Below are 17,760 nucleotides of genomic sequence, written 5' to 3'. Positions count from 1 at the left end.
GACCTGAGGACACTCAGAAACACTGCATACAATATTTCAGTCCCAAAGGTGTGCTCTTATCCACTTGTCCTTAAATAATAAGAAAACAAAAGGTACCAAGGTATGGCGGTGAAATGATTGAAGGATTAAAGGCAATGACATGTTGTGAAAGTGAGTATTCTGTCTATCTATCATGTGTCAGGCAAACTATTTTTGCTCTTTGATCATGGCTAATATTTGCAAGTCTTTGTGCATCAAGTCTTTGGCATGAATATTTAGGTGCGAGTGTCGTGATTATTGGGTGTTGGTTCCCCCAGCAGTAGATTGTGGGTGGTACCATGCGTACCTTGAGTACAAGTGATGCGCCAGATGATGATTTTCTACAGGGCATATATATTTGATGAAATTGTGATTTCTATGTACGTAATGTGTTTTATACCAGTAAGCGCATAACGCATTGTATTTTTTATGGTAAATCAAAGCGTGTGTAAATGTTTTAGGTCTGCTGACAGCAACACAGAGCTTATTAGATGGCTGATTGTCTGTCTTCTTCTGCCCGTCAACAATTGTTTACCTCAGAATCTGCTTGCTTTGAAATTTGGTATACAGGTTCTTGAGGATGGTATTTTAGGGGCAAATTTTGCTGCTTTGTTTGTAAAAAATCTTCCGAAAAGAATCTGCTGGTCAGATTGTTCTGAAATTTGGCATACAGGTTCCAGGAGATTATGGAGATCAGATTTGTTCAAACTGCATTGAGATTTATTTATAGAGGTGTCGTTGGATCCCTTGACACAGTTTCAGCCATAACATTGATGGTAATGAAGTATTCAGCTTTCCCTGTATTAAAATTTATTTCCAAAAGTCCAGCAAAAATTTTTTTGACAACTGGTTATATTGCATTCAAATTTTACAGTGAAAGCCAGCTCAGAAAGAACAATAAAATTGATTTCCCCCTCTCCGCCTGTAAACGCCTTTTCACGTGTACATCTTTGTTTACCTCACCTGTTTACCAGGCGATGTGCTTTTTGTACAGTTGTTAAATTTTACTGCAGGACGAGTACTTGCAGTTAAGTCGCAGCAAATAACAGATGGATGGTAGCATTGCTTCACAGAAGGCCTCCAGTGTAATTGTTCAGATATATCACAGTCCCTTAACTATGGGACTATAGATATATCAATAAAACCAAAAAGTCAGTATAGAACTGATAAATGGTCAAAATATGTGACCATTGGTAAAATAATTAGATCTCTTTTCAACTTTTTTTGGGGAAAACAACTTTGAGAAATGCTAAGGCAAAGACAAGAATACAGCTTAACTCTTGACTCAACTGCTATATATGTGACATCGACATGGGGCGATATGGCAACGTTATACAATTTGTATCTAAAGAGTGCCAGAGAGTACACTCCCCGGCATGTGTTCTATGATGCGTCAATATAGTTTTTTGATCAGTGCCACTACTGTGGCAAATTCAGGAACAAGTCGTTCAAGAAATTATAAACAAGTGTGATAACATTTTGATCAATTTCTTGCAGCTGGCTTTCACTGTAATGGATTTACAATAACACTAAGAGGAATACCGTTAGTAGCTGTACAGAAGCAAACACCGCACAATCTGATGATATCCTGATTCCTGATTTGCTTATCGACACAAAACCTGAGTGCATAGAGAATGCTGAATATCTAGCACTAACGTGTTGTTGTGGTAGCCACCACTGTTCGCTGATCACTGCGTCTCATGTGACTAGACGCAGCACTGAGGCAGACCGGGCACCAGCCAACCACCACTGAAGAGTGCCCTTGTCCACTCAACCACGGTTACCCCTCTAGAGGGCGCACTTTGGTCAGAAGGCTGACAACCTGAACCATGTATAACTTCATACTGTGGTTTGCCATGCATCTTCTCTTGTTTTGAGTAATAGCTGTGAAACCATTAGAGGATATTAGCTGATGTTGTTCAGTATCAGTCAATCACTTGTCAATGCAGACTTGCACATGAGGGAAGATGCCACTTCTTTGGGCGTTTGCTCCTGCAAGATAGCGTAGCCAGATTTTCAGTGTTTTCTATCTTATAACCCGTGTGCGATATTGATGAATTTCAAGCTGTTTTCTGAATCTTTCAATGGTAGTAATTTTCTCAGATTGCAATCATAATTCACGTATTAAAATATTGCTTTGAGCTTGTTACTTGTGAGAAGCTATGCTTCAGAAATTCATAATACAGATGACCCAATCAAAGTATCTTTACCAGACAGATTTTGTATATTCCATTTTACTTGACAAAAAATCATGTTCATGGATCAGCAGTGATTTTCCTCGTTGTAAAATTTGTATGGCGGTTAACTGTAATTTGCAAATTTCTGCTACTGGTATAAATAACCACGTTTTCAATCTTGATGTGATACTTCAATTTTTGTACAAAAGAAACATTTTTGGTAACCTGAACAACTTACATGTATCATATTTTCAAATCCACTGATTCCCTGAAGATATTTTCCATGATATTACTAAAGCCTCAGAAAATGCAGGACAACTTTCCAAAGTTTGGTACAAGTCATTTTACACGAAAGAAACACTCTTCTGTCACACTCACCATTTCCACATCAAACTTCAGCTTCACACAAGACACAAACTTTACAATCATACACACAGAGAAATCAAAGAATCCACAAAAAAGGGGTAACTTTTGCTATCAATACATATTCTTGATGTTTATTTGTCAGTATATGATTTTGATGGAGAAAAGGGGTGCAGAAAATTCAAGTGGACATCACAATACAGACATTGTTTCTGTATTAGAGCATCGGATGTATCTTTCAAGACAGTGTCATGATTTTTAAGTAGCCTAGAAAAGTCTAATGTACATTCATGTCAGGATAAAAAAGGTCGTATCTGATAGTTAATTTTTGTCAGATGGAGACACTGTGCATGATGCCTGCTATACGTCCATATATTCTTAAGTAATGTGCCAGATATGTGCATTGCATTTTGTCAGAAAGTCTCAAAAACTAAGGTGTAAATGTCAAGTCCATGGGTGTAACCCTACTACACACAGGAGTGTTTTCATTGGCAGTGGATGCTGGTAGTTTGCTTGATTCCGATTGGCTGTCTGAATTGGATGGTGTTTCTGTAGCAGCTCTCATGTTGGATATTTGTCGAAGGATAGCTTTCCCATCTTCTTTTGTCTGGAAAGAAGATGAAAGAACAAACACACAATTATTTACAGTGTCTGTCCGTAATAATATTTATTTATTTCTTTAAAAACGCCTTCCGTGTAAAAACAACACCTCAAGGCGCAGAACATACCAAGCTAAAGTTTAAAAAATTACAGATTTAAAATACTAATAAAAACAATCTTTAAAAAGGTAAGTTTTGACATGAGAATTAAAAACATCATAGTTGTTAAAACAGCGGAACTCAGATGGAAGCTTATTCCACAACTGTGGAGCTGAAATAGCAAATGACCTATAACCATAAAAAGTGGTTTTACCAATTGGCTGATGCAAACTTAGTGCACCCTCAGCAGTCGACCGAAGAGTGCGACCAGGAACACGGATATTTAAAAGTTCTTTCAAATACAGAGGAGCAATATCATGTAAAACTTTGTACGTTAAACATAAAAGTTTAAACTCGATACGCATATGAACCGGAAGTCAGTGTAAACTATACAGAACAGGTTGAATATGATCTGCTTTCTTAGTCAGTGTGACCAAACGTGCAGCAGGATTTTGAACCAATTGTTATTTCTTCTGTTGATAATGTGATAAGCCAAAAAGCAAACTGTTACAATAATCAAGCCTGGATGGTGTGAATGAATGAACTAATTTTTCAGTGGAATTACTATCTAGAAGTTTGCGTATTTTACCAATTTTCCATAAAGCAAATGCAGCAGATTTACAAGTATTATTAACATGGGCTGACATGGATGCTGATGCATCTAGAATTACACCAAGGTTACGAACTACAGGAGAGGAATTGATGCTGATTTCACCAACCTGTATATTACAAGTTCGTGATCGTCCCAGATTGCTAAACTTTGAGGAAAATCTAATAACCTCTGTCTTACTGTCATTCAGAGCCAACATGTTGTTACACATCCACTGACGTATCTCCTCGATGCAATTTTCAATTTGTGAAATGGGGACAGAAGCATGAGAACAAGTAATATAAAGCTGGGAGTCATCAGCGTAGAACATTGTTTCTAAACCATGTCTTGTAATAATGTCCTGAAGGGGTGTCGTGTATAGACTGAAAAGAACAGGACCAAGGACAGAGCCCTGGCACCCCACAATCCAATGACTGAGCCCTTGACACCACTGATCCAACACAAACTCTCATTGTCCTACCTCTCAAGTATGAAGTAATCCACTGTAAAACAGTGCCATCAATGTTAAACCTACAACGGAGCCTGTGTACTAAGATATCATGATCAATGGTGTCAAAAGCTGCCGAAAGATCAAGGAGAATTAAAATAACATCTTGCCCTCGATCAAGTGCACGTAGTACATCATTCTGCACCCGTACCAATGCAGTTTCTGTACTATGTCCCTGTCTGTAGGCCGACTGACATTTGGCATACAGATTGTTACTATATAAGTATGAATTAAGTTGGAGTAAAGCTGCCTTTTCAATGAGCTTAGAAATTGATGTTAAATTGGAAATTGGTCTGTAGTTGTTCAAGGTATTCTTATCAAGACCTGGTTTCTTTAACAGTGGTCGAACAATTGCAGATTTACATGACTGAGGAAAATCACCTGTGACAAAAGAACGGTTAATTATATGTGTAATAACAGGAGCTACTTGATACAAACACTGTTTCAACAACACTGTAGGTATGGGATCAAAGTCACTTAAAATTCAAGGACTTTCAATGACTTTTTCAGCAATTTTGTAGGACCTTTTGAGGTGCTTAATACCATTTTCTAGATATAATTTTTACGACATTATTTTTATACATCATTTCAAAGTTTTGAAAATTGTTGGCAATTATCAATTTTCAAGGACTTCTCAGGACTCAGTTTCATTTCAAAGACTTTCCAGGTCAGTTTCATTTCAAAGACTTTCCAGGTCAGTTTCATTTCAAAGACTTTCCAGGAGCATACAGCTGTATTATGTACATCGTGACAATGACTTAAATGTCTTTGTCATTTGATTTCAGTGTTCATCTCCTTTTAATAATTTCACAATTTCAATGCAAAATTATTTCAAAAAAATTTCGAGAAAAGCATTTGTGTATATAGCTACATGTATCTTACCTCATTGTGAGCACAACATTTGTGAGCATAACTACTGGCCTCCTCAAATCTCTTTTTCTTGAGGTAGTAGTTTGCTAGGAACAGATAGGCATTGCATCTGTCTTCGGTTTCTATAGTCTACAAGTATAACACAACAAACAGTGAAAGTTGGTCATCAGGGTCAAAGGTCATCTACAACAGCAGTTACAAATGCACTGTATATTTTATCAACTATTTTACCATAACAGCAACAGAAAACATACAGAATACACGAATCGAATACATGTCTATTTTTCTCCACTTACCCCCATTATCTCTGCCTGTTCTACAAATTTTGTGTAAAAAGTTGCTGCTTGGTCATCCTCTTTTAAATTTTCGTGTAATCTGGAAAAAAATAAAATCAAAGAATGGTTGTTAGATGACACATTTATATGGTGGTAGAATATGCAGCAAATATAAAAAACTTGAAATGTTATGAAATAATATTTGGAATGAAATATTTCCTGGTCTTCCCCCAAACAAAGTATAGTTAACAAGACAAAAAACTTATAAATTGAGATAATATTATATATTGATAAAAATTTTACTGATAAGTAAACATTCTTTGTCTTGCTATGGTCTCTTTCAATGTGAAATGCCCAAATAGTATACGATTGATATTCTAGCTTTCATTCATGGAAGACACATGGCCATACTGGGTCTATTTTTAGAATTCACATTGTACACATAGAAATCCACACCTTTGTCCTTATTTCGTCTCAAGGGAATTGAAACTTGGCAATTGAAAACCGGGGATTATACAAACAAATGTATGTTTACTAATAAAAAGTTTATGACACACTTAAGCCAGGATTTAAAGGACACAATGGTTCTACTCCGGAATAAAAAGGACGCGATGCGTTGTACAGACTCAATAAGCTCAAATAATCACGTGATGCCGGTACATACAAACCCACATGTGTACTAGCGCGTATGAAATACACGTACGTCTATGCGCGTTTGCGCATATGGCTTTGTTTGTACCGTGGTCGATTCGAATTCCGGGTTTGGCCTATTGACAACAGCAGACAAAGCTCTCAATGAAAACATTACTGACTATCAAGCATGTTTTGCATTGACTTACTTTGCTAATTTGATGAGAGCCTGACCCTCCACATCACCCACTGAGTAAGCTCTCCAGTAACATTTCTTGGCTTCTTGGATCTTCTCCAATTTTTCAAAACTTTCACCGAGAGCAACCAGCATACGTGAATCGTTAGGCCTGTAACATATACAGCACAGCATACACAATGTTACAATTTTGAGTCGGTATGTACTGTTCAATAACCTTGAACTTGTTCTAGAGAGAAATATATCACATGCCAAAGACGCTCAAAGTTACTGGCAATTATGAACTGGATCATTACTTGAGGTTGAGCCAGTAAGTACAATATTGAATGTGCCTACAGTGTGAGTATCCACTCTACTATCTTCACTGATGATGTTTAACCCTTTCACCACCATAGTTTGACCCAAATCCATTGTTTTCTATGGTAAAGTTGGACCTGTACACAGGGAACTGGGGGTGAAAAGGGTTAAAGGGGCAGGTTTTTTGTCAGCTTTATCACCAATAATAATTGATTATCTAGAAACAACTTTCAAAGGAGAACAAAGGAGATACATGGTGTAAATAGTCTTTGTCAACAGGCACTGATCTAAGTATCAGAGATTGAGGGTTGATGCATCAATACACTAATAAGCGACTATTTCAGACAGATTGCATCGCTGTTCCAGAGAAAGTCCTCTGCAATATGCCCTTTAGATATAAGCTCTGGTAAGGAAACTTTTCAAAAGGAGACAGTGGTTCTACTATCATCCATTTATCACTATCATCGTGAAGACCGGTACCATGCCCTGAATAGAATGTCCTACAATTTGAGTCAAAGTTCAGAGTTCACTAAACTCACCTGAGTTGCTGGGCTTGCTTGTAGTAATATAAGCAGTAAAATGGCATCTTAAGGATTTCATAAGTTTGTCCAAGACCATACCAAGCTCTGTAATCACGCCGATTTACTTCTGTTAATTAAAAGAAAAAAAGTTCCAAATTCAATAAAAAGTTCAGGTCAAATCTTAAAAATATGAAATTTTTATCTGGGGACTGTTCTAATACAACCTGCTTTGACAGACAGCAAAGATACAGGCAATTGGTAAGTCTGTTGCCATAATCTGGTTTTATTATTTCACTTTCATGATGTCATTTGAACTACATGGTGCGACTAGACCTACATGAGAGCAATACAAGAAGATGCTCATAGATTAAAAATATCGGTGACAACTATTAAGTCTCCCACCTTATGGCTTTGAAACAGAGTTATCAGAGAAGTACTGAAAAAACTCTGATATAGTCACTCTTACCACCTTTGCCAATATAATCATCATCAGACAAAGGGATAACACATAACTCATGGAAATCCTGTCATTTATTTCATTCAATCAATTGGAAAACACACATTGCATGACATACTTGGATCATCTCAACAAAGACATTACCTATAGCCTGTCTGTATGCCTGTATTGCTGCTGATGTGTTTTTCATTTCCATGTACTCATGTCCCAGCAGAGTCCATGCGGCAAGATACTGTGGGTTTAATTTCAATGCTCTCTGGAAATACAACGCAGCCTTCTCATGCTGTGATCTCATACTGTAAAAATTTCCTGCAAAAAAGGTTCAATCAGAACTCATGAAAACACATAAAATCAGCTACTGCCTGTTTGTTTACATTTCTATACGCACAAATTCATTGATTTGTTGTAATTTTTACAGCTGATTAATATTTTCATAAACAGTATTTTTATTACGAGATGTGATGTATATACCAATATCATGACCAACATTTATGAACTTTACCACATGGTTTCAAATTTATATTTGACTTTCATGACAAACTCTTGTTTTTTAGAAAGTGAATGTAAATAGCAAACACATTTGATACAGCCAGGGAACACCTCTGTTGACGTACCTCATGCAGGAAACTGAGCTGACAGTACCTACCTATGACATGGGCTGTCTCTACCCTGTATTTGTCTATTTCACAACATTTGTGGGCAAGATATCCTAGCTCTGGTTTCATTTCCTGAAAATCAAAGTAAAAAAGCGAAAAGTGGAAAACAATGATTAAATGTAAGTATAAGGGTACTGGAGATCACATGGCTATGCTTCCTGTCATTTCTAACTTCTTCCTCCGTTTGCCATCTAATAGTAAAAATAAATAATGTTCTTGTGATTTATTAAAAGCAGTCTTGAATCTTGTAGTCTCTGTATGTCAGAGCAGACACAACTCACCATAATCTGTACTATTCGAGGTATTGACAGAAATCAAGTGTCATATCACTGGTCTATTTCATGACTCACAAGGTCAAGTTCTGTTTACATGAGGCATTACTAGCAAAGTTTAGAAATCAACTGTGTGTCCATCTGACAAGTCCTCATATTTTTTTTATTGACTACACTTCACTGCCAGAGCTATCTGAGATTGGTAGTCACTTACTTCTATGGAGAGCTAGCTGAGTGATATGGCTCTTTATTAATCTTGGAACGGTGTAACTAACCTTGACGTAAAGTAAATTTGAAAATATATCCATATGATCCAACATGAAGGGATCAGATTGTTGTAATTCTGAAAACAATGTCACAGCCATGTCAGCATCTAAAAATGAATGTCAGACAAAAATGTAGACGAGTTATACAAAGAGAAATAATATCAAATGAGTGAAAAAAAGATGGTAAGTCTTTGCTGAAATACATATAGTATGGATACTTTCTTGTCCCTGGAGGCTACACTGCATCGTCAAACACACAAGCTTTTGAGGGTCTGTGAGTCTATCATAGTTTCTAGAAATTTTCAAACACCCAAGTGTTTTGTGGTATGAACAAATTTATCAAACCAACAAGAGATCTCTGTGCATCAGTGCAGGTATCATGATTGAGTAAAACTGTAATGGTAAATGATCCATGATTCTAGGAAAACAAATATGAGTTACTATTTGTTAACCACCGCGTTATTATCGAGACTTACATACAACATGACAGAGTGTGAGTGTTGCAGAAAGTTAAACAAAAGAAACGTACATGTTCAAACACAATGTTGATTCCGGTTGTTGTTCATACATGGGTAACTATATCAAAAGAACACTGCTTGCCCGCCCCCACCCTTCTTCCTCAACCCCTGGTATAACGTGACAGGGGGAACATGTTCATTACTGAAATGTATCTTTCTTACACTTACCTCTCAAATTATGTGTTGCTATTGCGATCTCTGCTTTGATGTATAAACTCTTGTGAAATCCTGTCTCTTTGAGTGTTTCATATCTCTTCAATGCCTCTTCATTCATTTGAAGTTCAAGACAAGTGTGGGCCGCAAAGAACTCCTTCATCCAGTGATCAGGTAATGTCAGGGAACTTAACTGAAACATAAACACCCATAAATGTTTGAGTGACCACATCTTGGCACTCTATTCATAGTATCATTGTCTATATAATAAATAGTGACTACATGTGTTTTGAGACAGGAATGAAGGCATGGAAAAAAAAATTATGGCAAACTTGCACATATGATGAACATTGTGAAAGAGAAATCCAAGATGATAAAAGAACTAATAAAGATGCACATGTTACTCTGTTTTGGTTTCTTTTCAGTAACTTCCTCATTTGTTTTTGTAACGCTTTTCTTCCCTTCAGAGGGAAGTTGTGTGTTCAATAAAGATTAGATATAAACTAAACTCAAAAAGACACTTTGCCAAATACATACAAATTGGTAAGATTTGGATGTTTGAAATGTTTTTGTAATGTTACTGCATCTGTAATATTTTTGAAGTATGTATTATATACAATTTCTTGGTCTTCTCCTTAAAGCATGTTAAAATGCCCAGTATTTGGCATGTGTATATGCACCTGCTACCATTATATTGTGGACAAGTTATTTTAAGGTCAGACTTAAATTCACCTTTCAACAAGGGCAATTTTGGTTAGACATACATGTATATACAGGGTGCACTGACAAAATGAACACATGTACTTAGTAGTACACTAGTGGGTGGACCAAGAAACTAGTTGACGCACAACACAGAAATAGTTAATGTTACTGTTCCATGGAATACTGTGTGTGTGCTTTAGATGATGACTGAACACAGAAAATATTTGATCACAGAATCATTCCCTCTGATATGCATACATGTACAGTTCTTCATTGTGTCAGTGATCAGCGGAACAGAAACATAATACATTAGCCTAGACTATTATGATTTATCGGTTAACTGGAGTTTTGGACTTAAAGCGGGGAAGTTCCACAAGGGAAGCTGCCATTATTGATGTTCTGAAATGTTAAGTGGTCATACCATGTCTTTGTCTGTGAGAAGACCCGATAGTTCAAGCCATGATCCCCAGTGTAGTGGTGTTAAAGTGATTGCTTCCACCAGAGTACTGACAGCTTCTTTGTAAAGACCCAGTTTCTTCAAAACAACTCCATATCTGTTACATATTGATGAAAACAAGAATGATTTTAACAATATGGCATACATGTGTGACAACACACTGGTTTTCACAGTCCTCTCCTACAACAATAGTGTTGCATATTCAGAAAATGTTTTCATGAATAAATTATCAACATAGCAAAACTGGATAAATTGTGTGCCAGTGTTCAGAATCTAGCAAACCATAAATCGAAATATAAACATAGCTCATTATTACAGTAACTGTAACTCTAAAACTCGTGTTCACTGAATTTAATGGCCATAAACATTTACCATATGGAAATTGATCATATAAAATATTACTGCTATAGTACAAGTTAAACTTACAAATACAAACAGAATCCATCAAGTTCACCCTTGGAATGTTTTTGACTGAGTTCTATTCTCAGTGTCCTGAGGGATTCATTTTTCAGATCTGCATATTCTAGTGGTCCTAGGGGGTCTGGCATCTCATCATATTTTTTCTTCTCCCCTGACTGAAGCAGGTGAAAAAGGAAGAATTTCAAGTAATGTTGCTGCATGCATATCAAGGAAGAAATGATCAAGATGTTGAAAATATATCTTATGAAGAATGGAAATTATATAAATAACATTTAACTGAAAATCAACTTCTACGGATCTTATAAAGAAATGAGATTTTTTGAAAATGATAGTATCCATCAGAGATATGATGCCATTCAAAGGCCTCTCACAATGCAAATTGTAAAACTGAGAGTTCAACTCTGGTGTTTAGGGACATCTGTACTTGACAGTGTCCATATTGTTTGCATGTTAATGCTGGGAAACACAGCAAAGATCCAATCCATGAAGCGCTTACCAAGTATCTTCCATAAATATGCAGGAAATAGGCTCTGCTACTTTTGCATTTCTCAACAAAGTAAGCAGCTCTGTCATATTCCTTGAGATCAAAGTAAGATTTGGCCAGAGTGTACTGGTCAAACTCCTCAAGGAATTCCTAAAAAAAGAAAAATTACAAAAAACAAGGACAGAGAAATCCCGTTAGTGATGTGTGACTGCTTCAATATTTTGTATTATGATGTAATCTGATCAATAAAATGATTTACTTTTGTCTATTTTGAAAATAAATGCTAGTACATACATATGTAAGAAAAAAAGGGACTGGAATCAAATCAGTCAATATAGTAACAAGTAAGAAATGTGTTATTATTAAATTTTTAACATGTATGGTCAAAGGGTATTAATCTTGCCACCAGTTTTTAAATTAATTTTTTCCAGATTCACATAGAGTATGTGATGTTTTTCTTTGTAGCTAATACAGAAGTTTTGTTGTTGTTTTATTTTATACAAATATGGCTGAATTGCAGTGTAGTGAATAGAGAAAAAGGCTCCTTGGCAATATGGAGAATATGGGTTAACAAATTGGCCCATAACATTCAAATTTTTCTAAAATGTGTATACGGTTTTTCTCAGTGCTGCTCATCTATTATTGTAAGTAAGTGAAAGTGCCAATGAGTTATATATACTGTAAGCCCTGAAATTTCATCCCTTGGTCAAATACATTCTAAATTCTAAGATTTCTTGACTCTAAAAGTTAATTTAGGAATTGCTTGAAATTTCCTTGAGTTACCTCTAATATCTGATAGAGGGTACATGTAATTTTATCACATTATCACATGAACTGGCCCGAATTCCCACCTGTGTGACGTAGAACAGGACGGATAAGAAATCCGAATTACCCATGTTGTACGTCATCAACTGGAACTTTTTTCTTGCATGGTACCGTTCATACATGGGGGTCGCGACGTGAACATAGACCGATTTGTCGTGATCGATGCCGTGCTCTTTTTCAAAAAAGGTGACCCGATAAATCCACATGGAAACATAGAAGGCATGTCCAGCGAAATTTCGAGTCGCTAAAACTATAGCTGTTCTCGATAAACCTGAAATCTTCACCTCAACGGAAGTTCAACTGAATAAATGAGTACAGTATAATCTTCGGGAAAGCGACATACAGGCACAAGTAACATAAAGTCATTTGACTAACAACGATAAATTTCCTTCATCATACAAAAATTCCGTAAATTCTTGCTCGGAATCAAACCTTCAGCGCGGCGTAAGGCTGTAGCGCCAGCGAAGACATCAACTGTTGAGCTGTAAGCTTATATGCATGGCAGCGCTGTGGAATCCGATGTACTTCGAAAGTTGACTCAGACAACACTCAAAACAGAGTTTCCGTCAAGTAAAATTAGGATGTATCTACGGGTGAGATATATGTCACTGCAAACATCAAAGTCCTTAAGACGAAAACATTGACGACCGAGATCGGGATTAACGAGTTGACACCGGCATGGCAGAGACCCGTGATGGCAGCGTTGTGGGCATAAACATGCAATGAGGTGTACACTCTGTGTGTCATCGAACGGAATCTTTCGCGCTCGCCACGGTCGTAAACTTGTGTGATATCTTGAAAAGCCACGGAATCTCTGCGAATGAGAATTACTGTTTCGATCGTGTCGTTGCACTTCATAAATCTATTTGTAAATATTCTGAATAACTCTGAATACTATGGCTATCCGTCGCTAGCACGATGAAAGTTATGTCCACCGTACCGATGGCCGACTTGCCTTGCTTGGCATCGGTACAGCACGAGACAATGATTGACAGGTTCAAGTGACAGAATCCGTATGTCTGGTTGGTGGAGATACCATTTGATGTAGCAAATTTCAGCTTGATGGGATTTATGAATGAAAGTATCTCCTGGGTGACGGGCCGCTTTACTCTTTAAATGAAAGTAATCCGCGTAAGTAAAACACAAATCGCGACGAAATTCATGCAATTTGTTACGATAATTTTGATCCATTCACGTCAAAAGAAAAATAAGAAGACTGTTCATGTGATAAATATATAATCCCATGGTATTTTTCTCTGTTTGACGTCATCGTATACGAGTGTTTTTCGCGGAGCCGCACAACTTCGAGCCGAAGGCTCGAAGTTGTACGGCTCCGCGAATGCATGCAGTGTTGGTCTTTACATTGAAGAAATCAAGAAAAAATTAGCAATTATGCCACCGTCATTGTATTTCGCGGAGCCGCACAACTTCGAGCCGAAGGCTCGAAGTTGTACGGCTCCGCGAAAAACACTCGTATACGATGACGTCAAACAGAGTAAAATACCATGGGATAATATATAAGTACAAAACACTGTTGAGTCAGTGGCTTAGAGAGCTTATAGAACACACTGCTCTGGTGTATAGCTATCAAAGTACACATTGTAAACTAGTGACATGATGAAGTCAAAGACCGGACATTCTCTCAAAATAAATTCCTTACTTACTGTACTCTCTTCCTCTGTTGTTGTTGGTGGTGATGATGGTTTTGTTGAACTCAGTGCATATGACAACTGTGCTGCCCTAGAAATGTAAAACAAAATTAACAACTTATTAATTTATTTATTATTTATTTGACCTTATTTAAAGAGGATGGCTTAGTAAAATCTAAAGAAAATTATCTTCCCATGAGGCCAAATATTGACAAATCTAAAATACAAATACAGTAACCACATAAAAACATAATAAAAGGACAAATACAACATCTAAAAATCTGCAATTTTAACCCTTTCACCACCATAGTTTAGTCCAAACCCATTGTTATCAATGTGAGTGTGGACCTGTTTACAGGGAATTGGGAGTGAGCAGGTTAAAGACAATGTTAAAATTTCTCCTGATAATGTTTTACAATAAGCTTTTAAAAGAGACAAGTGTCTTGGAAGAGCTGATTTCTGTTTTCAGCGTATTCCACTATTGCACCCTGTATTGACCATGCATTTTCATGTATTTTTCAATGTATTTTAGCAGATGATTGCTGGCAAGGTGCTTTCTGGCTATGGTTGTACGTGTTCAAGCTTGAATATTTATACTTGTAAGTTTCATTCAAATTTTTTGTGGGAATAACAATTGGTAAAATGCTGTTGACACATGGTGAAATTGTGTGATTGCCAAGCGGTATGTGTCTGATAAACATCTTGTGTTGAATTTCTTAAATCATTTAATTGTCATATAAAACATATCATACTTTACTGCTTTCACCTGACTTGACCTGATTCAATAGATGAACATGGCAGGAGATGATTTGCGGTAGTGTTCTGCCATGGTTTTTGATCATTTGTTTCAATTTTAGTTGAGGGAATTTTCTTTCTTCAAATTTAACTTGGTAAGCACATGAATTTATATTAAAGCTTGATTTATGTAGGTATCAATAGTAATGAACACGGTGACATCCTGAATGAAACATGTGAAGCATTCAATGTTGACCCTGTACGTGCAATCAATGAAAAGGACATCAGGGTGGTGACAAGAATGCTTCTTCATATCACCTGTCTGGAAAAACAAATTCAAGCTCAATGTCATTGTAATTTTAAGACCAGTGGTAGTCACATCAGGGTCACCTGTGGATAGGCTTGTGCCATCCTGTAAGGTTGCCTGAAGTATTTACTTGTTGCAACTGAGTGCAGGGTGCTTCCAGTAATGTTAATGGATCTGATTGCTTCAATAATTCCTCAACCGGTTTTTGAGCCACAGTTTTGGCTTCAATTAGAAGCCTTGAACGCAAGTCAAGACTTGGTAATCTGCTTGGCATTTTACCAACCAAGTTTTGAAGAACAACTTTAATAACCTAATTCAATTTGTTCAAACTTATACTGCATTCTCTTGCGAGAGTCATTACACAGTCTAAATTCTGTTGTATATTTCCCATTTTCATATGTGCTGAAATAGACAGTAGAGAAACTATTGTCTATGGTGCTGATGAGATCACTATCTAAAATGTCATTACATGTAAGTTATTCAAGTTCAGTAATTCTCTTGTTATAATCACTTATCTCATTGTTTAGGTTCTGTATCTCTTCTCTCTTCTAAATTATACTGGATTTGATTTAGGGTTTTATTCTCTCCTTTATTTTTTCGGTGACTTATTCTTTTCTGTAGCTTCTTCTTATCTTTTCCGAAGTGATATAACCTGCATATCGGTAAAGTTTGCAGCAGCATCATGTTTGATTTTTTGCTCGCTTTCTTGCACATTTTCATCCAAGTGTATAATCTGTCTGCCTTTGCTTTTTGATTCTTCTCTGGATTTTTTTACTTTTCAGTTAGCTGCGGCATACATAGTAAACAGTCATTCACAAATTTCGCACCACCATATTCTGGAGGTCAATATAGTACTTGCCTACACCCTTATATGGAAAAAATGGGTGTGTTTACAAAATTTGTATTTGATGTCGATCTGTGAAGAAATCTGCCAGAATTTGTGTGCATGTTATGCGGTTCGACATAGTGTGGACATCCATTGCAATAGATCATGTGATTTGAAATCCCTAAGACCAGACTTGCCTTGTTATTGCAAGGCTTGTCTGCTGTCAAATGTCAACTCACTGCTGACATTAGCTTCCAATCTATAACCCTTGGTCTGTACCTCAGACTGAACACTCAGTAATTTAACCGAGGGAGAGGCTTGGTGTTATTGAAGTGCACTCTAAGTGTTTGTGGTCTTAACATCCCCCTCGGTTAAATTACTCTGTTGAGCTGAGGAGTGGGCTGTAGCACTACCACACTGGGTCACCAGGTGGTAGGGTCATAGCTGTGATATCGCAGCGGTACTTGTGGCGTGTATCGAACGCGCTCGGGTCATTGAGGTCATCGCCACAGTCCCGCTGCGAGCCAACACATAGGCTTCGTTGGCAGTTTACTATGAGACCGACCGGTGTCGTAGATTTAGCTCGCAAAATTATGAACTACATTAGCCTTTGAATAAATAAACTTGTATCATCTTTATCACTATCTGAGACTCATTCTGTACGCCTGCTAACTTTCTTGAAGATAAGAACACGTATTTTCGACCATTTTCCCGTGAGCCATCGATGGTTTCTACGATGTTTGCTCAATCGCGCGTACAACGCACTGAATACGTTGGAGGTCAAAAGTTCAAATTCAAGCAGGAACCATCGACGACTCACCGAAAAACGGTCGAAAATACATGTTGTCACGGTCAGGCTCGTTAGCAGGAGTAAAAGATGAGTCTTAGATAGTCAGTGATACAGTAGGTATAATTTTATTTATTGCATGCTTTATCTCGTAGTAAACTGCCAACGAAGCCTATGCGTTGGCTCGCAGCGGGACTGTGGCGATGACCCCAATGACCTGATCGCGTTCGATACACGCCACAAGTACCGCTGCGATATCACAGCTAGTAGGGTCACTGATCGCAATATACCATGTATATGTCCACAGTCCCTCTATCCATAGAGGGACTGTGTTATGTCCTTACGCGTCAAAGTTTTCAATTTTAATCTGAGGCAGCATGAGTAGACTATGAGTGCGATCACGGTCCTTTGTGGGGAGGGACCGTGGTGCGACCATAACTCCATGGTGTGACTATGGAAGTAAATATGAGCGCTTACTACTAGTGTTCGGGGCTTTTGGCGGAAATCGGCTCATAGTCAGTCAACATCGGAATAAAGTTGTTGACCTTGACCCCCAACACTTCTGTCAGTCTGTATGTTGTCAGTATAGGCATTCAGACTTCAGAGCGTTCAACTCACATGTACCTCCATGGTGTGTTTCGACTGGCTCGTCGTTTCGAGATCGAGCTAAGCATGCTTTGCTCGAGCGAAAACAAATAGTTACGGTTAACGTACGTGGTATAGAATAAAGGGATAAATCTTACCATTTGACGCTGTGGAGAAGACCCCTTGCATTGCACTCTTTGATGGCTATGAGAAGGTCTCGTTTTATATTTGGAAGGCTTATAATTTGCGCTGACTGCAGAACACTACTTGTGATTAACGCCATTTTGATTTCGGGCGGGCGACTGTTTGTTTGGAATTAATTGCCTCCAATCGAAACTAGAAAAAGAGAAGTATAATTTTAAAATATGAAAATTCATAAAGTCGCATGAAAGAAACAAAGAAAGAAAGGAAAGAAGGGTAATAATAAATTTTGTAGGAAAGTGCAGGATTTTATATGTTGAAAATATCGCTCTGAAGACGATTTTAATCCATTTCCAGTACATTTCACCATGGTTTCAC

At 37.4% G+C, this 17,760-nt stretch overlaps 1 protein-coding gene across 1 annotated transcript; it reads right to left on the bottom strand.

Moving 5' to 3' along the window:
- Positions 1 to 2,664: 2,664 nt before the first annotated feature.
- Positions 2,665 to 17,555, bottom strand: LOC139120639 (cell division cycle protein 23 homolog). The gene is made up of 14 exons (XM_070685157.1): positions 17,400 to 17,555; positions 14,017 to 14,092; positions 11,540 to 11,677; positions 11,050 to 11,198; positions 10,588 to 10,720; positions 9,480 to 9,657; positions 8,803 to 8,900; positions 8,246 to 8,327; positions 7,744 to 7,908; positions 7,161 to 7,269; positions 6,338 to 6,475; positions 5,520 to 5,598; positions 5,236 to 5,352; positions 2,665 to 3,165 (listed from the first exon to the last, which is right to left on the bottom strand). The coding sequence occupies exons 1-14, from the start codon at positions 17,522 to 17,524 to the stop codon at positions 2,989 to 2,991; spliced, it is 1,764 nt and encodes a 587-aa protein (XP_070541258.1). The 5' UTR covers positions 17,525 to 17,555; the 3' UTR covers positions 2,665 to 2,988.
- Between the last annotated feature and the right edge of the window lie 205 nt (positions 17,556 to 17,760).

Source organism: Ptychodera flava, chromosome 20 (genome assembly GCF_041260155.1).
Source record: "Ptychodera flava strain L36383 chromosome 20, AS_Pfla_20210202, whole genome shotgun sequence".
Taxonomy (NCBI): domain Eukaryota; kingdom Metazoa; phylum Hemichordata; class Enteropneusta; family Ptychoderidae; genus Ptychodera; species Ptychodera flava.
The sequence above is the reverse complement of the archived record's forward strand: the minus strand, read 5'-3'. Positions and strand labels throughout refer to the sequence as shown.